The sequence below is a fragment of the Rhipicephalus microplus genome, chromosome X, assembly GCF_043290135.1.
Source record: "Rhipicephalus microplus isolate Deutch F79 chromosome X, USDA_Rmic, whole genome shotgun sequence".
NCBI classification, from domain to species: domain Eukaryota; kingdom Metazoa; phylum Arthropoda; class Arachnida; order Ixodida; family Ixodidae; genus Rhipicephalus; species Rhipicephalus microplus.
In genome coordinates, this window is record NC_134710.1 from 299421073 (window position 1) to 299446873 (window position 25801).

The window sequence follows — 25801 nt, forward strand, 5'->3', positions numbered from 1 at the left end:
ATATAATTTGAAAGAAAAAATAACACAGTTCTCCTATATAGATCACACTGTCTCCTCTTGGAGGCAAAATTTTGTGTGTATGCGGGAGGGAGGCCAGGAGGTCTGGTGGAGGAGGTGAGCAGGTGCCGACTGCGCTTTCTTGCCCTTCGATTCCCCATGTCTTTCTTACATTATTTCGATATTTCCGCCTCTCGTGCGACAAACGGAGGATGATGCGCACGCCGGCATATATGCGCTGGCAGTTGTTCCTGCTGATGGGCTTGATAGAGATGGATGAGGACGGATGCGGTGCGCGGGCTTGGCGAATGCGATCCGCAGAAAAAAAAAAAGCGCACATTCCACAGATGTCAGTTTTGTGTCACAGAAGTCATGAAAATGGCGGCTTTCGCAAACAGGCCGCAATGTCGTCTCTTGCGAAGACAAGAGATGGGCGTCTGGTGTCATCACTTGCCTCAGAAGAACAAAAAAATATACAAGTGATAAAAATGAATGATACAACGTTAATTAGGTTCTTCCGTTTCAGAGGTTCTTTTTTTTGTATTGTACCTATTTTCAATCATAAGTTTAACATAACCTGCGCTGTGCACTGCCTCATATCTGCGAATTTTTAAAAAAAAAGAACATTAATGGGGCTGCTGCTCATGCTCACGGAAACATTAGGTGAGCTGGCAGAAATATCAGCGGTCGTCTGTAAATCTAAGCAAATTGAAGTCGGCGTTATGCAAAAACGCCGACTTCAATCTTACATGTCGATGGAGATCTAAATGTGGCCGACTCAGTGTCATTTCGCCCTATCATTTTACCGAAACAATGAATTTTAGGTCATATAAACGACCTTTTTGTAGTTCAGCTGAGTCATATATATAAGCTTTGCTTTGTAACTGCATATATACATATACACGCTCTCAAACTGAACCAATGAAGAAATTATGCGATGAGGTGTTCTTTTCGAAAAACTAGGTATTATGAAATTATCTTAACAAATCTGCTAATGAATATGTATGCTGTGCGAATGTAAATGAATGAATGAATGAATCAATCAATCAATCAATCAATGTTATACTGATGATCGATAGGTAATCGCAAATTTTATACATCGCTCGGAAGAAATTAGACGCATACCTACGCATGTGAACTAGAATACGCAACACTAAAATAGGCAGATCCCGCGTACAGTGGGAATCAATGATATGTGAAGCACGAATGAGGAAGGTTGATATGTTATGCCGTACATGACTTCCATGTCATGATTATCGTGTTTGTGCCTGGAATTTGTGTTCACCATCCATTTAGTTTTCATATAATACGAAATTGGGTATATGTGAAGCTAGCGAAAACGGCTGCGAGTGCAGAATGAGCGTAGCATGAGTCATGTTTTACATGGCACGCACGTCATGATTATCATGTTTGAACCAGTCATATAAATTCGCTATCCATTCAAGTCACGTATTACCAAATTTGGTATATGTGAAGCTAGCGAAACGACCGCGAGCGCATCATAAGCATGGCATGTAGTCATGTTCTTACATGGCACGCATGTCGTGACTATCATGTTCACACAAGTCATTTAACTTCTTCATTAATTCACGTCACGCGATACCAAGTTTGGTATATCGCGTGGCGTGTAGTTATGGCTTGCATAACACCGCTGTCATGATATCCACATTAGGGCCTGTCATTTACGTTCGCCATTAAGTCATGTCATATCATACCAGTTTAGCAATATATAATGTGAACAAAACCACCGCAAGAGCAGCAAGACGGTGTGAGACATGTAAATCATGACATTCATGACAGACATGTCATGATTTTCATGTTCTGATTACTAACTTATGCTCATCGTACATTCATGTTATGCCATACGAACTTTGGAATAGATTCCATTATCGAAACGGCCAGAAGAGCTGAAGGTCGTAGGCAGATAGATAGATAGATAGATAGATAGATAGATAGATAGATAGATAGATAGATAGATAGATAGATAGATAGATAGATAGATAGATAGAATGATAGATAGATAGATAGATAGATAGATAGATTGATAGATAGATAGACAGACAGACAGACAGACAGACAGACAGACAGACAGACAGACAGACAGACAGATAGATAGATAGATAGATAGATAGATAGATAGATAGATAGATAGATAGATAGATAGAATGATAGATAGATAGATAGTAAGAATGATAGATAGATAGATAGATAGATAGATAGATAGATAGATAGATAGATAGATAGATAGATAGATAGATAGATAGATAGATAGAATGATAGATAGATAGATAGAATGATAGTTAGATAGATAGATAGATAGATAGATAGATAGAATTACAGATAGATAGAATGATAGATAGATAGATAGATAGATAGATAGATAGATAGATAGATAGATAGATAGATAGATAGATAGACAGACAGACAGACAGACAGACAGACAGACAGACAGACAGGCAGACAGACAGATAGATAGATAGATAGATAGATAGATAGATAGATAGATAGATAGATAGATAGATAGATAGATAGATAGATAGATAGATAGATAGATAGATAGATAGAATGATAGATAGATAGATAGATAGATAGAATGATAGATAGATAGATAGATAGATAGAATTACAGATAGATAGATAGATAGATAGATAGATAGATAGATAGAAAGATAGATAGATAGATAGATAGATAGATAGATAGATAGATAGATAGATAGATAGATAGATAGATAGATAGAATCATATATCTTAAGTCCTTTCCTTGCGTTACCCCCGAAGCAGTGCTATCAGTGCATGCTATCAATGCTACATAACATTCTTAATGCCTAAGTGACGAACGCTGAATTTTCAGAAAAAAAAAAGGAAACGCAAGAAAGATGATTGTTGCCCTGTGACCGGAATATTCGTGAAATACTCGATTATTTCTTTCAGTATAGCGCGAAGCCTCACTACACCGTTGCACCGTTATTGTATCAGTGGAGTCGGCACTACAAGGCAATTGTTGTATCAGTACATTATGCCAAAAATAACTTTTTTTATAATACAATTAATATAATTCCGCAAACCCACGGACGACGCGCGTAGACACTTGTATATAGCACGGTATAAGGATACGCTGTTGGAGCCTCCAAGGCGCGCGCTTTGCGGCATACAAAGCGCCGAGTGAAAGAGGGGACCTGGCGCGCAGTCAATGTGATCGCCGCTATCGCCTGCCAAAGGGAATCGACCGCGAGTTGGCCGGCTACACGCCGCATGGCACGAAAAGCCAACGCGATCCATCACTTGATCGCCGCCTGAACGCGCCGCCGCGCCGCCGATTGAGACCTCGCGAGTTTAGTGAGTGTGTCGCGGAGCTTGCATTGGGGGGGGGGGGGGGGGGGGGGTGGCAGTAGTGCTCGGTTTATATTTCGTACTTTTCATTATTTTTTGAGACACGCTCAATACCGAGTGTTCTTATCAGCTGCCAAATATGAGCATTCGAAAGGCTGCCACTGATTGCGTCTTTTCATATGCGCCCTTGCTGTTTCATTGGAAAACGCATGCCACGGCTTTTCTGTATGTATATGACAGAGCTAGCCGGTAATCGACAGAAAAAAAAAATAGCACAGTGCAATCGCATCAAGAACTGGCAAATATACGGACACAAGCGACCGGTGGCCATTCAGGCGGCTCGCTATTTTCTCGCTACCTTATTACCTTAATTATTATTGCTTTATTTTTACAGTCATTAGCAGAACTAAATCTCCGCGTGATTTCACATTGATGCTTGTGCTATTAAATCTCAATCAATCAAATTGAAATCACCACTACAATGGGAGTGCACGCAGGCAAATATTTTTCCTGGTTAGCCTTGTAATTTACTTTTAGTGCCGAAGCTCCTTAAGGCGTGGGTCGGTCCATGCTCCTATGTATGTAGTAGTAGTAGCAGTAAGTAGCCACCGGTGGCACATACCCGCTCTAGAGCGGGTATGTGCCACAGGGGATGCGAGTTGGGAGATGGCGGTGCACTTCTGTGCTTTTGGGTTTGCTGGGGGGGGGGGGGGGATAAAGTCCTTAAATTGTTTTTTTGGGGGGGGGGGATATGCTATTCTAAAAGTCATATGGCCCCCTACTACGCCCGCAACGCCTGCGGACGTTATTATAAACCCTCCTAATAACAAATAGAAGGTTTCGGGATCTTATCCCGGCTGCGGTGGCTGCATTTCTAATGGAGGCAAATATGTCGGAGGCACGCGTACTTAGATTTAGGTGCACTTCAAAAACCCCATGTGGTCGAAATTTGCAGAGCCCTCCACTACGGTGTCTCCCATAGTCATATCGTGGTTTTGGGATGTTAAACCTCTGATACTGTTATTAGATACAATACCAATGTATTAGTAAAGATTCGGCTGGTCCCATGCATTGTGGATTGGTTTTGTGCGAGGCAGCCATGCTGCGTTTTTCTACTTTGAGTCAGTTGTATTGAAGTGGATCGACGTGTGTTTGCAGGTGGAGTAGTTGTGTGGACATAGTCGGCTGGCCAGCCATGCCGACTATACACCGACGTTTTAAGGGTAACTTATATCATCCGACGTAACGTCAGGGAAGTAAATTTGTTTTATTCAAACGAAGCGCGCAGGCCACAGTGCGATTCACATTTGGTGGGTGATGTGGTGAATACTATATGTAGCATTGGTCGTGTTTCTCCGGGCTCGCACGACTCCTGATATTAGCTTGCTGAGTCATATCAGAACATTTGTACTATTTATCCGATGGTATTACAAACGCCGAGCCAACACGTACTGCAACCAGAATTGATATTAGGCAGACATGACATCTGTAGCACAGTATTAGCTCACCATAAGTATAGCTTAATATATTTTCATAAAGTTAGATTGTCAGCACTGCAACCACTACTGACGTTGTTTACACCGACAGTATTTCGTGCGCATATTTTCTTGCGCATATATAGAGTCCTTTCAAAAACAGTTTCAAGACCTGGCTTGGTTCTGGTGCAGAATACTTGATTGGTACTAAGAATGCCTCAGTTCGGTTGCTTCTGGTATTCTGATTTCTATTCTTTGCGTACGTCGGGTCATCACAGCTGATGCGACATTTTCTTTGCGCGCACCCGTTTAAGTTGCCAACGCCCGTTCTCACCAATACAGATAACTGGGTAGATATAAACTGTGAATTACCTCTGGCTCATACACGCATCCCGCGGCCCGTGTATGTGCCCCCGTGGTGGTACAGGAAAGGGTTTAATGACGTACACGTCAAGATTTTTGCGCTTCCCACGTCACAACCAGATAGTCATGTTCGTCCTATACTTGTAAACACGTTTGCCAATATTGGTCAATACCAATCAGCTTAAGGAGACGACCACGAGAGCACCTATCGACTTCGACGATAGATAGATAGACACGTAGATAGAAACACTCAAAGTGTATTTGTTTCGCTAAGAAATGTTTTGCACTGAAAATAAAAATGAAAATGGTGAGCTATTATTACGTATAGCTTGTCGCATTGAGCTTGTCAACTGCGGGGTGCACTTGCAACACAATTTGCCCTTGTCAGCTTTACAATCCGGACTTGATACACGTGGCCTGCTTCATGCAAGCGGCGACCCTTCTCTAAAGCAGACACACAAAAACGCGTATGCTGGCTGGTCAAGCCTTGAAAGCGACCGCGCAATATAACTGGATTCACTATGGGTTCACTTGAGCCGTAAAGACTTGCCTATTCTCCAAGACCCTATGAACAACTGCAAGTTCGGTAGTTATAATGCTAATATGTTTATTTTATAGCATTGATCCATTCGGGCCTGTCTCATTTGCAGTCCTGAAAGGGAAGAGGCCTCCTGGTCCACCTCCGAACGTAAACAAACGCCTAAAAACACAGCACCACGCAAAGAAGCGCAGTCGCTTGATGTCCTGACGGTTCTCCTCAGTGTGCAGGCACGAAAAAGACACGTTTCATTCTTTTTAGATCACCATAAAACACTGGTACGACAGCAAACGACTTCGTGGGAGTCTCACAGAAGCCCGACGACGGGCCCCGTAATCTGAACGCATGTCGGAGAGCCGACCGTTTCGTGAATTGATCAGAAAACGCTGTTGCGGCCGCTTCCCTTTGCCTTGGGCGACAAAAGGCCGTGGCGTAAAGCTTCGAATTGTTCAGAGCGAAACACCTCTGCTACTCTACGAATGCGATGCCGAAAGCAACAGAGCCTTCTCCACGTCGTCTGCTTCACATACCAGTGCCGCCCCTGCCGCCCCTCTCGGCGCTTTTCGGGAAGAGCGCAGCTGGCGCCATAGGACGGCCGCCCGGTGCCTATAGCCGAAACATAGAAACCAACATAATTTAATTGTGCACGACAAACCCAAGAATCAGGAGCTCCTTCTCTCTCTCTCTCTCTCTCTCTCTCTCTCTCTCTCTCTCTCTCTCTCTCTATATATATATATATATATATATATATATATATATATATATATATATATATATATATATATATATATATATATATATATAAGCAAGGTGTGCTTAAAACTTCCCAAATGACGTAAGTTTGTCACGTCAGCCAATTAGCTCATTTGGCGTTAGCCCAAAAAGTTCTCAGCCCAGCACTTCTTCAAGAATGCACGTATACCATTTGTCTTGCCTTGGCTAAGCGTTCTAGCGCTCATCGAATAATAAATTAAGCCTAACGAACTAGACCTGTCGCGTCTTGACATATGCAAGTGCGAAATCTCCAAATGTCAACGCAGAGAATGTCTTCCGAAGATTAGGCGCCTAGAATTCCCGTGAATGTCACTTAGAGTTACACAGCCGACCTCTCGCACAATTCCTTCCGCTTATGCGAGCGCCCTCCCCCTCCCAATGCTCATTTGGTTGCTGTAGATCGTAAAAAATACAATGCTATATTTTGTTTCCATAGCGTTGATATGTTTCCGCGGGGGAGGGGCACACGAAAACACTTGCGGTTGCTGGGCGCAGAGCATCAATCTACACAAAAACATTCGCATCTGCGTGCTAATTAATGCCTTTCCGCGTGACAATTTTCTGTTTATTATCTCGTTGCAGCTTGTTTGCGTTTTCTCACCGTATCTTGCTCTACGTAATCAAAAGTTAGGAGGAAATAATAAAAATCTGTAATAAATAAATAAACAAATGAATAAATAAATAAATGTCTACTGGTCATAGCCTTTTTGTACAAAAATGGCATTGTCTAAAAGAGAAATGCCCCTGCGTGGTTATAATACTGGTTAATTTTTCTTAGTTTTAAGCAACTATGAAAGAACTTTGGCAATTCATGTCTGGAATGAACTGGTTCTGCTCACTGGCTGACTGAGAAGCTACCTCGAATGACAAGCTGCTTTCACTGGTTGTGAATTACAAAAGCGTGAGTATTGGAGTCTAGGTAATACCCAGGTGGTTGTCCACAGTCGAGTTCAGTCAATGAGTGCATCCAGTCCTTTCGAATCACTTCGGACGACTGACGTGGGGGTGCGTACGCCCATGTAACGACGTGGGATCTCACGTGCTGCGAGTAATGCGCTGAAGAAAAATAATTACTTTAGTACTTTTCAACAATCATCTTCATGATAACTGAGCCTTACCACATCTTAGCTATTATTGCACAACAACATAATAGGTGTACAAAAGTATTGCGATAAGCGAGAGAGATAGCTTTATGTTCTCCCAAGGTGATTGGTACATGCCTCGAGCAGCCATTGGTATTCGCTGCTTCCCTGTCACGGCTCACCTGCTTGCGCATGCCCTCCTTCCACAGCTGCTAGCATGGCCTCCCACGAATCGTGAGCAAGATAATTGGTCTTTAGTTTATCAACAAATACGAGTGGAAACTTTCACTTTGCATCTGCGCGTCGTGCGCAGCGTTCCACATAACGTCCTAAAATTTCCAAATCATGATGACTTCACGACAAATAATGGCTTGTGGACGCGCTAATGTCAGCTACTGATGGAATGGAATGAAAAAACTTTATTTTTTTAATGAAAAAACTTTATTTTTTTAATGAAAAACTGATCGGCAAATGAAATAAAAACCGTTTTAAGACTGAGTGCATGTTATTCGTGTTTCTTTTTTTTTAAATGTCGTCAGCCAAGAAAACAATGATGTCTTTCTGATTGTTGAAGAATACGAAGTTCACCTCAGGCCTGACCCAGAGTCATTTTCGCTAAGAATACTGGAATAAAACGCCTAGTGCGAGACAGTGAAAAAAAAAAGTTAGTCAAAATAATGTCTCCATCACTCAACAAAGTTGTAGTGCGGTCAAAGATCGAACTTCAAAAATCAACTGCGATTATCATGACACTTGTTAAGGATATGTATAATCCGCATTCGTCATCATCTGCGTAATCCACATGGTCACAGGTAGGCTATCCGGCTTTAACTATCATCAAGGTGGCACTGGCCATTCTTGAGCGACTTACTGAGGAATGCTTCTGAGGCCGACATATTCACTTTTCACACAAAGTTACAAAGTTATTTAGTTGCAGTTCAGACTGAGGCAAATGCTCACGGAGTCAAGCACTCGTTTTTGTCAAACACGGTGGACGTCAATCAATTGAGCCTGTAGAGAAAGTTGTCTTGAGCTTTGCACTTCGCATTCCAAGCCAAAATACTGCAAAACTTTGGCTCCTGTACTCTTCCGGTGAGCAGGGGGCAACGGGAAATCACAAGATCTCACAAAATAAGGTCACTTACCATGATTTGCCTTTCGCGCAGCTTCTGTCGTCATGATGTACAGTTGTCAGCAAGCTCTTCTCGAACGCTCCACAATGTGTCCTCAAATGATTTGATTGACGCCAGCGCTGCGTTACTTTGGGTTCTGATGACGAATTGTTACCTATGCATCTCCACATATTATATAGCATAGCAAGGTATTATCAAGGCAACAGCTTCTGCGCTTCACCACTGGCATCAGTCAAACCAGCCCTGGCCACCCTGTGGAGCGTTCGAGTTAAGCTTGCTGGCGACTGCATCGGTCAGGATGTAAGAATGGGCATGTTGGTGATGATGTATGAGCGGTTTCCTTTGTCCGTGTTTTTTTTTCTGCAGTTTTGACGATTGGGTCTTCCGTCGTGTGTCACCATCATTCGAGATGATGAACCCGTGACGCCAAAAACTTTGCTGCCTCCTCCATTTGAGGCCGTTGTCGCGCAACGCCATCAGTGAAGACGGAATCGGCCATGAATTCCAAAATGCGTGGTGGTAGCTTAGAGGCTGAGTATTCGCTACAAAACATGAGGGTGCGGGTTTGATTTCCGGGGACAACAGCTTCATTTGGTGCGAACGAAACGCAGAAATACCCGTGCGCGTCGATATATGTACACAACAAAGAAACGTAGGTGGTCATAATCAATCCGGTGATCAAGACATTTGGAACCCAATAAGTTCAATCTATTTAAATATATATATATATATATATATATATATATATATATATATATATATATATATATATATATATATATATATATATATATATATATATATATATATATATCAGAGAACAAACGGTGCTTAAGGATATTATAGTTAAAATCAAGAAGAAATGGATTTGGGCCGGGCACGTAGCGCGTAGGCAGTGCAACCGCTGGTCATTAAGGGAAACGGCTCGATTCCAAGAGAACGTAGACGCGGGGGAGGGGCAGAGAATCAGGTGATTTGATGGATATGTGAGGTTCAAAGTCCCCAAAACACCATATGATTGTGAGATATTCCGTAGTGAAGGGCTCCGGAAATTTCCACCCCTTGGGGTTCTTTAACGTTCATCCAAATCTTGAGCAGACGGGACTACAGCCCTTTCGTTTGCATCGAAAATGCAGCCGCCGCAGCCGGGATTCCATCCCGCGACCTGTGCGTCAGCAGCCGAGTTCCTCAGCCACTAGACGATCGCGGCGGGGCCAGAGAATTAGGTGAGCTGGTGAGATTAGCAAGTTTGCGGGTATAACGTGGCAGCGGAAAGCACAGGGCCGGGTTGATTGGCTGAACATGGTAGATGCCTTTGACCTGCAGTGGGTGTAATCAGGCTGTTCATGATGATAATGACGGTGTTGGTGCTAGTGTTGTGTGTGTGTGTAGATAGATAGAGAGAGAGACAGAAGAGAGGGATGTGATCTCGGGCAGGCAACAAGCTTACATGCTGCATGACATACTGAACGTGACTGTATGTCTATAGATACGTGTATGCGAGTGCGTCACCTTTATTATATTGTGACTGCTAGTTATACTTCGAAATAAGTTAATGCTGACAAGCATCAAGGTTCATATTCGTATTTTACAGCAATCGGAAAAATTTTCCTGCGTCATTCTCTAATGCCGGCTTTACTGCATGCTTATGTGGAAGTTATGCTCGCGAGTTTTTGGCATGCGGCTAGCTTGCATGAAACGGTCCTGCAGTCAGTGGAATGTTCAAAGTGGCCGCGTTCCGTTATCGTGCAAGGTCAATGCAAATATATAAAAAAAGAAGAGATATCAACGGATTGCTTTCATAAACATACACTCTGAACGCGGGTTGCATCGCTGCCTATATAATATACCCATATCACACGGACGTCCTTAACCGCAGGTCGAGCTGACTACGGTTACGGATAACCATAGTTAGGCGTAGCTACACGGCAGACGTAGCAGCTGTTAGTCGGTAGCTTCGCGTTGTTCCAGGACTTTCACGGAATGAGAATCCAATCGGTGAACAACAGTCAAGCTAAACTAGGTCTGTCGTGTAACGGCAAACAACAAAGATTATTCCATCCTCGGCAGGCTTAACCAGAGAGTATGGATACACGTTTCTTGAAGAGAATTGCTTTTCGCATTGTTCGTGTGCGACCGCCTCACGGAACCGCATGTTGGAAAAAAGATCGATCAAGACGACGACGATCTGTTCTGGCCTTCGGTTCACGCGCTGCAGCAGCAACCCACGGAGTCGGACTGTAGTTTATTGTAAGTAAACCTCATTTCCACGCATTGGGAGGCACGATTTTCTTCAAGTGGAGTTGAAACCCATCGGAACTGTGAACCACGTCGAAGAACCCAAAGTAATCATCTTCTCCCTTACGGATTTGACCGACCTACTTAAAGATGCTCAACACGGAAACTCACCGTGGATGCTCCCAAACTGAAGCGTAAATCCGAGAGAGCTCAATTAACATGCGTTAAAAAACGAGGCAGAATGCGTAGTCGAAAATAGAACGAATAAAAACAAGGTCGCAGAGGTTTAGAAGCGCTACTCGTACCGCGAAACTGGTCGAGGGTGTGCTCAAATTCTTTGTTGACCGAGTGGTGAGCACGTTATTTCGTCGGCTTGCTTAACTGAGCTAACTTAGCACGTGTAGTGACGGCAAGCCGCGTGCGCATTAAGTGTGGTTAATACAGTGAACGACAGCTAAACATTTGATAGTTTGCGCTTCTGCGTCTCTCGTGTTTATTTCGCGCCAAAAGCTACGTTAAACATAACCTTAGTTAAAAGCTACCCATGTGACACGGGTATTAGGCCTTTGCGCCTTCAAACCCAGTTTAACTTAAGTAAAAAACTGTGTTCGGAACGTCTTTCTGTCACACAAAATATTCCTCCTACGACTTGCTTGCGTTTGCTTTACAGAAGAATATGCCTTCTTTGCTCTCTTAGAGTACTACTGCGCTGACAGCATGTACGCCATTAGTTACACAGAGGAGCCGGGCCCTGCGGGGTAAGGCAGAGAAAGGCACGCTCTTCTTTCTTTTCTATAGCGAAGCCTCAGAAGAATACTACGCCTTTTTCGTATGTCGTTTGAAGTTTCATCTACGCTTCGGAAAGTTTATCTACTGGCCCATTAATTATGCCTCTGCCAATCCCAATTACCCGCCAAATGAATATCAGCTGCATATTTGTTGCATTTGTTTGCTTACTTCGCTTTCGTTTATTATTTGCCCCTTAGGGCCAAAACTGCGTTGAAATTCATAACAAATTACCCACTTTCAAGTACCAAACCCATAGTTTAATTATGAAGCACGCTGGCGTAGGACATATAATGAATGTGGGTCTTCAATTAGGACACAATGAACACAAAAACTTAAGACGACAGTACAAATATCGTTCCGTCGTCCTATTTTCCTGTGTACGTTGTGTTTGAAGTGGTTGTTCACGCTTGATCATGTAACAATTTGGCCAGTTTTCAAGCTCTATAAAGTAAGGTGCTCTGAGTAATTATTGATCACCAGCTGTTCTTCAACGTGAGTGCAACGCGTCGTACGCGATCATTTTCGCATTGCACCGCTGGCTCTTCGGGCCACTTAGCAATCAGCGCCCTCTCGCCATACCATCGGAAGCTATCGTCGATGAACTTACACCACTTCTCAGAAGCTGCATCACAGTTCGTATTCGTGATAGCTGCATCACAATTCGTATTCGATGCAACCATAAATGAGCTGCTTCTATTTGCCTATTCCGTCTAACTTTTGTGGTCACGCATGTTTATGAGTGTACGTAAAAATCCTTACAGATTACATTGTCAACTTTCTTTGTAGTTGGGAGCACACATGTTCACTCCGATTATTTTGGACTTCCGTCATTTCGCTCCCACGGCCACTGATTAAGATCTCTGACTTTGAACAGTACCAAAAGAAAAGAGCATGAAAATTCCAATAACAGCGCATTTCTTTTTGCTCATACCATTCATGCACCTCTATGGACCTATACGTGAATAATATTTGCTTTCGCGTTTCCCTATAGTAGACATTTATTTTGTTTCTGTGACCTTGAAGTTATCTTAATATTATCTGCCCTATAGTGGATTATAGTCGTTATGGCGTTGTGATTGATATTAGGAGTTTAGCGTCCCAAAAATACCATATGAATATGAGAGACGCCGTAGTGGAGGGCTCCGGAAATTTCGCCCACCTGGGGTTCTTTAACGTGCACCCAAATCTGAGCACACGGGCCTACACCATTTCCGCCTCCATCAGAAATGCAGCCGCCGCAGCCGAGATTTGATCCCGCAACCTACGGGTCAGCAGCCGAGTACCTTAGCCAATATACCACCGCGGCGGGGCTCGTTATGGCGTTGTGCTGCTGAACACTGGGTGGATCTCGGTACGCCACCCAAATTGCCACCGATCGCGAAAACTTGGGTACCAAGATTTCGAGCACACTTTGAATATCGAAAGCCTTGCGCTATGTATATAGTATAGCCTTCATCCCACGTCTCAAGGATTTCTGAACTACCTTTAAAGTTTCAACCCGAATCTCCACAGCGACGCAGGACTTAAGAGAGACGTTGTAGTTGGAGAGCTTGGGAATAAATTCAACCTCTTCAGTGCTCATTTACGTCCAGATGACGAATATTCAGGAAATATATTTCCGGGACATTTCGACCTTCAGGCGTCGGGTATCGAGCCTACAACATACTGCTCTGCAGCAAGAACGCCACAAGCTCTGCGCCAGCACATTTGTTAAGAGCATCTAAGATTCGGTAAATATGCGTGAGATGGTGTATTTTTTCAGTGGTGAAGGGGTGGGGTTGGGGGGGTTGGTGGGAGAAAGAGGGGTTGAGGGGTCTTGAGGTTGTACTTTAAAGCTTACAAGCGTATCTTTGAAATACTCGTGGACGCGCGCCATCAGGCTGGCGGTCGAGAGTAAACGCGATCTGTCGCGAAGCGGCATGCGAACGGCGTCCGTTTATCTTGAGCCGAGTGAAGGGGCGGGTGCCGTGGGGAGGGACAGGTTTTCTTCGAAGCCCCGGCGTGTTTAAAAGCGACATTGCTCTTTCCATCCGCCGCTGCCGTCTCCGTCGTCGCTTCTTTTGCTCGATTGCGCGTCGCTCGTCGTCGTTTGTTAAAAGGTTGTCAGCGGCGCCCTGTCTTGTATTGGGGCCGGAAAAGAAGCCGCTGGCATAAAGATAATGCATCTCGCTTTTTCCCGTGTCACTTCGCCCCCTTGTCACTGTCACCTAAACAGCGGTCCTTTAACAAAGCACGTTGCCTTCCTTGCATTAGGGGCTACCTGATACGTTGTTATTGTGCCTCACCCGCAGTTCACCTCCACTTCTTTTAAATAGCTGTTATCACGTCCTGACGCCTGTGCGTGCTTCATAAGTGAAGTTACTTCTGTGAAGCGCGGTACTTAGTTTCCGGCCTTAGTTGTTCCTACACGATTCCCATACATATAGACCAGGGGCATAGGCGGAATTTTTTTTTTTTTTGAGGAAAAAGACCCCTCATTGATTTTGGGAAGCGGGAGGGGGCACCCCCTGAAATGGTCAATTTACGCTCTGTATGTCACGGGGAAAATTTGTCGAAGAAGGCGGGGGGGGGGGGGGGGGGGGGGGGCTCGGGCCCGGTGTGCTAGCACTGGCTACGCCATCGCTATAGAGCTTTCATCACGTATCTTTAAGCGCCTTGGACCTGAATATATTGCAGAAACCTAATAGCCACCTTCAACATCAATAACGTATTGCTCTAAATATTAACTACATTTTTTTTTCTGCTGCTGTATACCTACCAGCAATGCCTCCTCAGCCATTCACACTTGCTATTCGTACTGTGCGTTCAGCCTTTGCAACATGGGAAAGCTTCAAGATTACGCTTGCCACACTCCTTGTAACTACTAAATTAGGTGGTCATCCTTCCGTGCTTGCAAGAAGTTCATGAAAGTTTTGTATAATGCAGAATGCCGATTTGACTGCAAGGAACGTCACTGAAATTTACGGCATCGATACGTTTTTTTTTCGCTTTCAGAGAACTGCGGATGTGCAGTACGTAACGCATCGATTTAAAAGATGCGCGCGTACGGTCGAAACAAGATGCTGCGTACGTAACACAACGCTTACTACGTTACGTTCTCGCGAGATCTCGAAGAAACTAGTGGCGTTTGACGCAGACAGCAACAGCGTACCTGATGCAAGGCGTGTGCATTTCACAATGAAAGGTGATGTTTTCATGCGTCACAAGGTAAATTCAAGTGGCGCGCTCCGGCATCCTGACGATTCAGTAGAAATTGCCGGACGTCTCACGAAAATCCTCAATAGTCATCGATATAGTGTGGGTGGGAATGCATCTCTTTTTGTCAGGCCTCTTGGAGAATGAACCCGTAAATAAAACGGCACCTTGGTACGTATTTTTATTCGTGGTGCAACATAACATGCCTTGGACGTTGTGTGAGCTTTCACTCCTTAAATGGTCTCGAATGCTTGGAACGCGATCACTTTTTGCGGGGTACGCTAAGCCTCATCCGCAGTAGCGCTGGATAGAACGCTGGGGTTGATCTAGTGCGGCCATGCCCGATAGATGCCGATCGTATACATTGCGCACTCAAGTTCAAAACATCGAAGGTGAACGTGCGCATTCGCTGCACCAAGGAACGATGCTAAAAATCTACACGGCCTGACTTGTAAGCTGGTGGTCCTTTCCTTGGCAGTCGTGTTTCGTGCAGATCACTTAGGCCACGTCATTACTGGGAGCGCGGTAGTGAGAACGAGCATACTTATTATAACATCGGTGGCGCTGGTAAGCATTAAAAACCCTCGCATCTCGCATGCCATCTATCTATTTTAGTGAAACGCATCACGGTACGTTAACTAAATGTGTTGTTGCACGCTTCACTTGCCGCGTACGCAACATAATTTTCAAGGCGTACGCAGCTTCTCCGTATGCCCAACCAAAAGTGTCTACAGTAAATGTAGCAAAACGTTCATCAGATAGCTGTTATCACGAAAATTAAATGAAGGCTGCGGTTGTCTCTGCATTAAATGTTTTCCTCAAAATTGCTCTGCGTTTTTTTTCTTCATTCAAGACTGCAATAAACATGACAAGGGCTCCAACAACTATGTCTACTCTTATGGGACAACTGAACTGTCACGCATCTGTTACGCATCATGTTAAACTACTTATTTTTTTCACTAGAAGTTTGCCGCCGCCAAATCACTTGTATTTGTAACAGAGTTCCTGACGCGTGACCAGTAATAGCAACAAGAATACGATTGACTGGTGTGGTCGCCCAGATGCTTCTACGCCCGTGCAACTGACTTGCGAAGACTTCAATCGGCCCGCTGTAGCACTAAGGGCAGCTGCGTCCTGGTGTACTTCGCTGCCTCTTGCGTATAGTAGTCGATATACGACGCCTATGGTCTCCTAGAAATAACCGAAATCAGCTGTAATTGCAACGGAAAGACATTTATCTGGCCGTCCGCTTTGGAATCGTTTTACATTCAGTCGACTAAGTGCACGATGAACGAGACAAAGAAGAATCTACCAGAGATATACACCAGCTCGCTACTCCACCTGACCCATAAATAGCGCATGTCCCTGCTAACATCTTCATTATAATCAAGGAACCCATACGTGGCCCGAAACTTCAATGCCTTTTTCGTTTTTATTATTTACATTGGCGAGTGTACGTTTATTGCACAAGAAATAATTTCCGAGTTTCTAAATTGTCTAGATGCGATGATCCTTGAAACTTAAAAATAGAAGAAAAAGATGAAGAAGCAGGAGTTCGCTACAGCTAATTTCCCCGAAGTTGAGGTGTCAATGCAGAGAAGAGTATACTTTGAAAGCTTCCTGCTTTGACATTAAGCGCAATAGTGTATCCCGCTATAACAAAAAAATCACAGCATATCCACGAAGTGAATGATGATGAGTGGGCTGATGCATCCGTCCGTGTGTTCATCCCATCCGTCCATGCGTTCTTCCGTCCGTTTATGTGCCCATACGTGCTTCCGTGCGTCCATCCGTGCGTTCGTCCGTACGTCTGTGCATTCATCCATGCGTCCATACGTCCGCCCATGCTTCCGTCCGTCTTGCGTTCATGCGTGCTTCCGTCCGTTCGTCCATCCATGCTTCCGTTCGACCGTCCATGCTTGTGTCTGTCTGTCCGTCCGTCCGTCCTATTGTACACACTATTATTGGACCAACGCTACCTAAGAAATGAGACGAATAACGGTGATGAGACAGCACCAAATATTATACTGTTCGGCAGATACTGCGGGTTACGCCTGATGCCGGACAACGTTAGAATATGAGCAGCTTCGCCCCTAACATGACGTATTGCAAACTGGGTGATTGATGTGTTTATATTGTCTGCCAAGTTTTGATAGGGACTACAAGTGTTACTATGAACGAGCGAACAGACCACAATTGCCAAGCCAACTGTGCATCAAGCAGAAACCTATTTCCGAGTCTCTTTGCACCGGCGCCAATCGCTTTACACTGATATCTTAGCACCAGCGCACCACCGGTGCAAAGATGAAGGCGACTAGGGTTATAAACACCAAACATGACAACATACATTCTCTATGTATATTGTAATTGCATCTGTCTTGACCTCGGTGCTCGGGTAGCACGGTCGACGACGACGACCACTGCATCGTCTTGCGTAGAGTCATGTAGAACAAATGGCGTCATTGTGGCAGTGATCGAAATATTTCGAACTCCAAAATCTGCATGTATAGGCTCTGAATTGGGGTAATTATTGCGGGGAAGTCCTTTGTTATCAGCTTTGTCAGCTTGTAGCCTTCCAAGTCGTAAGTAGAGGCTCGCAGAAGGGGTGTAAGCAGAATTTTTTTTCGAGGGGGGAGGGGAGCACCTGCTTGAAGTAGTCATATTTCACTCTGTATGCCATGGCGAAACAAAATTTCAGGGGTTGGGGGCTTGGGCAGGGTGTGCCACCCCCTGACTACGTCGATGGCTCACAGTCTTTTTGTTTGCAGAATAAGCTAAAAATATCACCTGTAATAGCAAATTTATTAACGGCTTTGTATGAAACGGTAATACCATTTCGAAACAGGTCATAAAGCAGAGAAGTAGCGCAAATGAGAGATGTATTTTTTTTCCACTTCCAAATTCTCTATTTTACTGAAGATGCCATTCATGTAATCAACGTTACGCAGAAAATGCTTTTAAATCGACAATATGACGACATGTAGAGTCGTCTGGCAGTAAAGATGATGTCAAACTAAAGATAACGATGTCAAATAAACAGGGGCATATTATAAGGAAAATACTTTACAGCTTCCATGCGAAAGAAACAAAAAGACGACGACACAAGCGCCCACTCAGTCGTATTTCTGTTTCTTCTCTGCTCAGTGTTTTAATGGCAGTTATGTCTCATAAACTACATGCATTTCTTTCGAACGTAATAACTATTCTGGTGTATATTTCGTCTACAATATGCAGATAGCTTTACACGGTGTTTTGTGGCATACTTTACATCAATAAACATTTGTTTTTCTACTTTTGCTAGCAGTTTCTTTCTTCCTTTATACTGAACCAAAGACTGCGTTTGAAGGGCGCCAGTCTATTTGCAACCGAAATTTTTCGCGTTAGACATGTCATTCCGAATTCCCTGCCCTTGTGGTTCATACGCAGGGGGTTCCTGCTTCTGCCTGGCTCCGGCGGCAGCTCTAGCGGAGGCGCGGTGCTGAGGCCGGCATGCCCGTGATCAGCCCGGGCTCCGACGAGGCGGCTGCGCAGGCCCTGGCGCCGCCCAAGCTGTGCGCGGGCTGCGGCGCGCCCATCGCCGACCGCTTCTACCTGCTGGCCGTTGAGCGACAGTGGCACACCCGCTGCCTGCGCTGCTGCCACTGCAAGCAACAGCTAGACTCCGAGCTCACTTGCTTCGCCAGAGACGGGAACATCTACTGCAAGGACGACTACTACAGGTCGGTATACTCAGCTCTCATTGCAGCTTGACCCTTGCAGCTGCATGCGTTGGCAAGGATTTTCAATCCTTCTGTAAATTACACAACCCCGCTCCTCGAATTGCTGAAAATTGCATAGGCTACTTAGTGTGTCCAGATAAGAAGTTGATCGTAAACCTTATGAAGTTGTGTGGTTTTTGGACAGTGTTTTTTTTTCCTCACATTATCATTTCCCATTTATATGCTTGATGTCTTGACATGTTTCTCAAGTTGTTTTTTTCTTCATTTCAGTATTTGCACAAGTATTTGTTTCACTTAGTTTTCGAATACAAGCTCAGTAATGCTTTGCTTTAGACTAGGGCTGCGCTTTTTCGGGAAGACTGAGGTGTCGCGAATGAGAGCTCGTACTTGAAGACAGAGAAAAAAGGTTACCCGAAATTGCCTTCAAGAGATCTACGCGAATACCTGCACATGCTTTCAACGCTCCAACGAACTCCACTTTTGAGTCCGAGCCCGTAGAACCAAATGCTGAAAGGTCTTAACACGCAATGGTTGCCAACATTGCGCTGGCAGCTTTCTAAATTCCGATACGGGAAAACGCGCATGTTCGTGTCAGATTGGGAGAGAGCGAGAAAAAGATTATTCATAAGAGATGAACCAACATGAACTTTGTTGTTCTAGCCGTAGCGATTTTTCTCCTCTCTGGCTTTTGTTCTCCTCTATGGCTTTGGCCCCTGTCCACAACTATACAAAACTCAGGAGCGTTATCTGCCCTGCCACTTTCCCTTTCAGTCATAAATGTTCCTTGCACTCCTGCTTCACCCTTTGCCAGTTTGTACTTTTATGAATAAGTGCCCCAATACCACCCCTTTTTCTGCTGCCTTCTGTTCTATTACAATAGTCCCATGTGTAGTCTGGTTAGTATGTGGTTGATCCATGTTCCTAAAATGTGTTTCTACAAACTCATATACCATCAGCTTCTCCTCCCTTAGCTGTTCTTCTATCCCTCCCCACTTCAGCCTATCCCTGCCAACCTGCATGTTAAGTACCCTACGTCTGAATTGGCTCCGCCCTCTTGGCTACGTCTACTGCCCCGGACTCTACGTGTCTTAGATATTGGTGCCACTTTGGAATCATATCGGCCTATACCACCTGTAAAAGAGTCCCCCTCATTGCTTTCCTCGTTACTAGCTATCTTCGAGCCCGAAGGGCCCGCGTGCCCCCCCCCCCCCCCCCCCCAAAAAAAAAGCTACTGCGCGTCCTGCAAATCGCCAACCCACCTCATGACCTAGCCTCCAATCGAAGTGAATTCTGTCTCGTTGAAAACCACCCCACCTATGCACCTCGCTGTGTATTTCCACTACCTAAAAGCCTTTCTCTCGACTCATATGCCATATGTCTTTGCGTTGACAACCGCTCTGTTCAGGTTGCCGTCACGCACCGTTACCTCCGGTATCATGCATATCACTACCTGCACCTGAGGGGAAACGGTGTGCATGCCATCGACCCATTTCGCTAGTGTGGTCGCTAGTCCTGCCGAGTGTTCATTTAAGACATCGTTTAAACCGCCCGCAATTATTACAAGGTTTCGTCCATCAGATTTAGTTGTGAGTTTTGCGCTCGCTTGCTTCATGACTGCTTCAAGTATATACGTCCTGGAAACGTCTCTACTGAAACTCTCTTGTCACCTTGTACCCTCTTTATGATTGCTTCTGCGCATCGATTTAAATTAGAGTCCCCAGCGATTATCACGTGCTGGGACTTTTCAGCTAGGGTGTCCCGCACCTGGAGGTTACTTGTACTTGTGACGCCAGCTGCTTTGTCTCTTCTCACCACTACTTCGCTGAAGCTGGGTCTTGTGACCATTGAACCGGCTGAACCTGTTTTTCAGAACCTGTTTTCTCTTTCTTCTCCGCCGTTCTGGATGCCGCTGCCCTACCGTGCTCTCCATCGGCCGTTCCTTTGTTCCCCTTTGCTAGTGCTTCCTCGGTCGACCTGAGCCTTCTTCCCATAGCCATCGTTTTTTTCTCGCTATGTCGCCAACGCCGTCTCCAGTTTGGCAATTCTCAACAACAGTTCACACTGGGCAACCATCATTGTCCACATTTTTTTTTCCCACTACGTCACTTTGCCTACACTTCGCGTCTGCCTTTTTTACATTCACGTCCGCACTAGCCTCCATTTTCAAACCAGCCCCACATCCTAACAATTTTACAGCCTTTTTTTCATGCCTTTTTGACAAAAATTGTACTTAAGAATTGTCCCACTCGATAATTACAAAACACAGCGTACGACATCCCTGCCCTAAGCGAAAAAGTCTAAGCTCTACTACAAAAATTTGCGCACTCGGTCTATGTGCACCTCCACCACAGGGTGACAGAAAACACACACACACACACATGCACACACACACACACACACACACACACACACACACACACACACACACACACACACACACACACGCGCGCGCGCGCGCACACGCAACGCACACGCACAAACACACACACACACACACACACACACACAAAAAAGTAAATACCTGGTGACTGACCCCAGAAAACGCCGTACAATGTAATAAGTGCTATAAAGGTTTTTCACTGCTGCCTTATTAATTATAAAAGCAAGCTCGAAACATGCTAAGCACTTATCTGCGCAGTCGATCGGGAGTGCTCGAAAAACACCTTCATTCACCGTTCCAGTCCAACAGTTTAACGCCTTGAGTGGCGGCGCACCACAAAGTGAGCATTGTTAGAATCGCCCGACAGGCGACTAGAGCGGCCATAGAGTTTCCAAAATATACTCGAGAGAGAACTCTGGCGTTACTGTCGATTAGAGCTGCAATACATGACGTTTTCAGTGAGCATGGGAGTTACGAGTATGACATGGATTTGCCTAGTCTTTGTACTTTACGTTCGTTCTGGCTTCGCTTGGTTTGAAGCTGCTTTGTCACAAAACGACAATCGCCAAATTTTCGGCAGTTACGCTTCACCACCTTGATATTTTAGGCTTACCACCTCAGATTGGGTCACGATGTAAAAAACTGTTCTTTCTTTCGAAACAAGAAAGAACAAGAAAGAAGTTTGGTCGCTGAACGATCGCAGCGCCAAAATCTCCTCTTGTTAACTTTAGGAAAGTCCATGGAATCGGGGACGTTGAGTGGCGACTGGAGAAGTGTACACTGGCAACACTGGTGTACACGCCGTCGCCGCCGGACAGGGCGCGAGCAAAAGAAGCTTGCGAGCAAGCTCCTAAAGAAGGCTGCCTAAAAGGGGCGATGGGCATACGACTTGGCTCACGAAATGGGAGCGACCACGCCAAACAGAACTATACTGTGCCGCTACAAATTAGTGTGACTGTGATGAGCACCCAGTATGCTGACATGAAATTAACAACGCAATTAATAGCGCCAGAGTTGGGTTGCTTGTTGACAGACGAATCCGTACATTTGAATGACCTTCCGGGACATTAAAACTCGTTGAACATAATACTATGATAAATTCAAGCTTGCTCGCAGTCGTCGTTAGCAGTTGCAAGCATTTGGTTCTGAGAACGATCATTCAAAAGTTTGTCATCACGTAACGACGGCTGTGTTGCACTCACGGTTGACGATGCATAACAAGGCAGGCACGCTTCGAGGCCTGAATGAAGGAGAAAAAAAAGAAAGTAATAATAAGTGAAGCTAAAAACATAAACGTACCCTCGCAGCGCGTGGCGGATTGTTGTCCTTGTTGGCAAGAAAATACGTCAAACAATCTGGCTGCGAGCAGCTGTGAATGCATGCCGCATTAGGGACGCACAATTCGCAATGCCGCGTTGTCCGTCGAGTACGGGGATTACCTGACGCAGAAGCTAGGCTTCGCAGCCCCAGGCAGCTACTATGATGGGAAGTCACACGGCAACATTGACATCACATGCAGCTAATCGTCAATAATATACATAGTAAATCCCTTACTAATGAACCTTCTGACGAATAAAAAAACTGCTAACACGGTTTCGGTTCATAAAATCAAGTCTCGAGATATATAGTGACCAAGTAGGGGCTCATATTTATAGATGTATTGTCTCCTTTGAAATTGCGCAATTTACACAAGACTATACAAGGGAATAGTTATGGTGCCTTCGCAATATATTTTGCTTATATGATGCAGATTTTTGACACTCACTGCATTCCGATTTCATTTTCAAAAGCTGTGATCAGGTCTGTCATCACTAATAGAAGACTAGCTATCTTTTCTTAGTCACTATAACAATAATTTATCGAAGCCATATAGTCGTATATTAGGCAATTAAAAAAGGTGTCAGCGCACAATAATGTACCCCTGTCCTATAGAACAGGGGTGCGGCCCCAAAAATTGGAATAATTAGGTTTGTCCCAATTATTCTTGTATTTGCCGCAAACAAAAGGGGCGAAGGTGTGCCCTCGCTTCACTGGATGTCATTTTCAACAACTGAAAGACCGCAAAAAGAAGTATACTTGGCTGCTCACCAAGTGTGCCACTGAAGTGGTCCACGATATACCCCTATCGAGCGGAAAGAGCTATGTTGGCCGGCGCTGCGTCAATGAACGAGAGCGGGAACGCGCCCTTACGGTAAAAAATAAGGACGGTGCGCATTTAAGCACGCGTGTGGCTTCATGTAGATGCACGCTACGCTTCACGCAGATTAGTATATTAGGTAAAAGCAATAGCAAGGTAGCACGAGAAATTTCGGAGTCATTTTACACACAGACGTGGCGTATCGATGGCGTAGCAGAAACTTAACTCAACCTGTACGAGTCGAAAGCACGGTATCTATAATGCATGTATCCTACAGTGCGATCAAGTAAACGACGGCTCGAGCACGTTGCGCATGCGTTGACGAGAAGTGGGTTTATATGGGCCTGTTTCCTCAAGGCATAAACAGTTGCAAGAGAGCACCCGCCTTGTCTACGTGTTTTGTTCGTTTGCAGTGTAATCATAATTTTGGGGTGAAATTAGATATCGTTTTATGTGCATTTGCTACTATATTCATTTAACAAAACATCTGAAATATTTTTTATTGTTATATGTATATCACTCGTTGTTTCGTGTTTGACATAGCTCTGCTATATTTCGACTACTTGCTACGCTCTACGAATATTCTCATGCCAAACCATTTTCATGTCAAACACTGCCTCTAATGGTGTATTCTTATTTATTTATTTATTTATTTATTTTATATTTTTGTTATCGTATCCAGCCTGCTGCAATGCCATGTCGATGAGCAAAGTGCACGAAATGAAAAAAAAAATTCAAACATGCTCATACTCAGTGTTTCGAAGTATGCATCAGCTCGTACGGGCTTGCGAATTTAACATTTTTCTAATTAAAAAGGAGGCAACCATAGTTGTCATGTCGCATATGATCCCAGCATGAATCTGCTGTATGTTCATTTAAATACTTTGATATTTTACCAGTAGATAGCTTCAGCTTATGCGTCAAAGAGCTAATCTAACAATGCTATTATAAAATTTACCGGGAGAAGAGGAGTAGTCAGAAGATCACAGCTCCCTCCCGTACATTCGTAGAGGAGGGAACGGCGGCGTCCTCGATCTCCAGCTGCAGGTGCCCCCACTTGCGCGCTTTTAGTTTTTTTCTTGTTTCAGCTACGCTTTCACCCAGCAAATGTGCGATGTATATTCCATACAAAAGAAGAAAAAAAACAGTTTTTTTCTGGATTTTACTACAGACGTACGCGCGGACCCATGGCAAGGGCCCGTTGTTGTGCGCTTCGCTGTGTCGCTCGCAGAGCATCGCTAATGCCAAGGCTGGAAGCATCTTTTGTGCAGCAAAAGAAAGCCCACTGCTGGACACTAAAAGAAACTATTAAGCCGACGTTGATTCTTGAAATAGGGGTCCATAAACCTCGTAGTGTTACTTTTGTGCCAAGGATCGGATTATTTTAAAATAAAATCACGTTTTAGTGGCCCGCATCGGGTTAGCGCACTTCAAATTGGCCGCCTTAAGAAGCGGACCGACTCACGTCACTGTTGCCGTTCACAACGTTGCCCGGCTTTATTCCGCAGTCACCAACACTACTAGACAGAACGAAAGCAACGGGAGCCACAGAAGCAACAACGGCCATTGATCGATTTCCCGCCATTGGTTCCGAGATGGCAGACGTGTTTTGGTTCAACTGCGCCCCGCTAGATGACATGACCTGTCGAGTGTAACCACGCGAAAATTGAAGTTTTTAACCACTCGCGCCATTCCCCATAGTAATGTCCGGCGGTTCTTTTTTTTCCATGAATCAAACAGACACGAACAAGCAGCATTTTATTGCGTCTCTTGATGCACGTAAAGTTTTGATTTAGTGCAGCTAGATCGATTACTAGTGATTAATTGTCGGCGGTTTGTCTGGCGACATTGGTATCATTTTGAGAATGTCCTACGACGGCGCATGTATTCTTGTGCATTTTCCTTAATTTCTCGGTAAGTAGGGTGCTACTGTTGATAATATTGTCGTTTTAGATGTTGTCATACATTGCGCTTTCACTCTGACGTGAATTGTTATTTGACTTTAGTGTCCCTTCAAACGGTGACCTCCGCGCAGAAAACCTCTCGCGCTGCTGGCACGGTCGAAACATCGAGGGGCGTGTAAGAACGTAAGAATTGGTAAGAAGTGTGGAATTGTGTGCGCAGTTTTTGAATTCATTAGCTGTAGTTTTCATGAAATAGATAGAGAGACTAGAGGAAACGAAATCAGCTTTGAGAATGGCCGTTTCTAGTAATAGGCAAAGTATTACTATTCCACCATTATCACGGTGAACTAATGGTCTTATTGATTCGTACAAAACGAAAGCCTTAAGGGTACAACTCCGAGAGTACGCACGACTTGTTTTTGGCGCTGCTCGTTCTGCATAAGTTTGACGGGCTCGTCGCCAAATGTGTCCGAACGAGCTCGCACCTACTGCCCATGTCGAAAGCTGATCGCTCTTTATACTAAGAAACGAGGCGTCTGAAAAAATCAACGACTTTCTGTCTGCAGGTCGAAGGCTGTTCTATGTGGCCAGAAACTTTTATAGTTGTTCAGCGAATTGGGAGCGCGAAAGGAACACACACACGAAGCAAAAAGGAGGCAAACATAATATCAATATTATCAAGAGTATAGTGCCCTACTTACCGATAAATTAAGGTAAATGCACAACTATACATGCCCCGCAGTAGGTC

General features: G+C 44.6%; 1 protein-coding gene across 2 annotated transcripts in view; it reads left to right on the plus strand.

Moving 5' to 3' along the window:
- LOC119162161 (LIM/homeobox protein Lhx9) overlaps nucleotides 1-25801 on the plus strand; it is a 79705-nt gene that overhangs the window by 37883 nt on the left and 16021 nt on the right. For both annotated transcript variants that reach the window (XM_075879430.1, XM_075879429.1), the window contains exon 2: nucleotides 18340-18632. In XM_075879430.1, the coding sequence (XP_075735545.1) occupies nucleotides 18403-18632 (230 nt within the window). In that variant the 5' untranslated portion in view covers nucleotides 18340-18402. The remainder of the gene's footprint in view (nucleotides 1-18339; nucleotides 18633-25801) is intronic.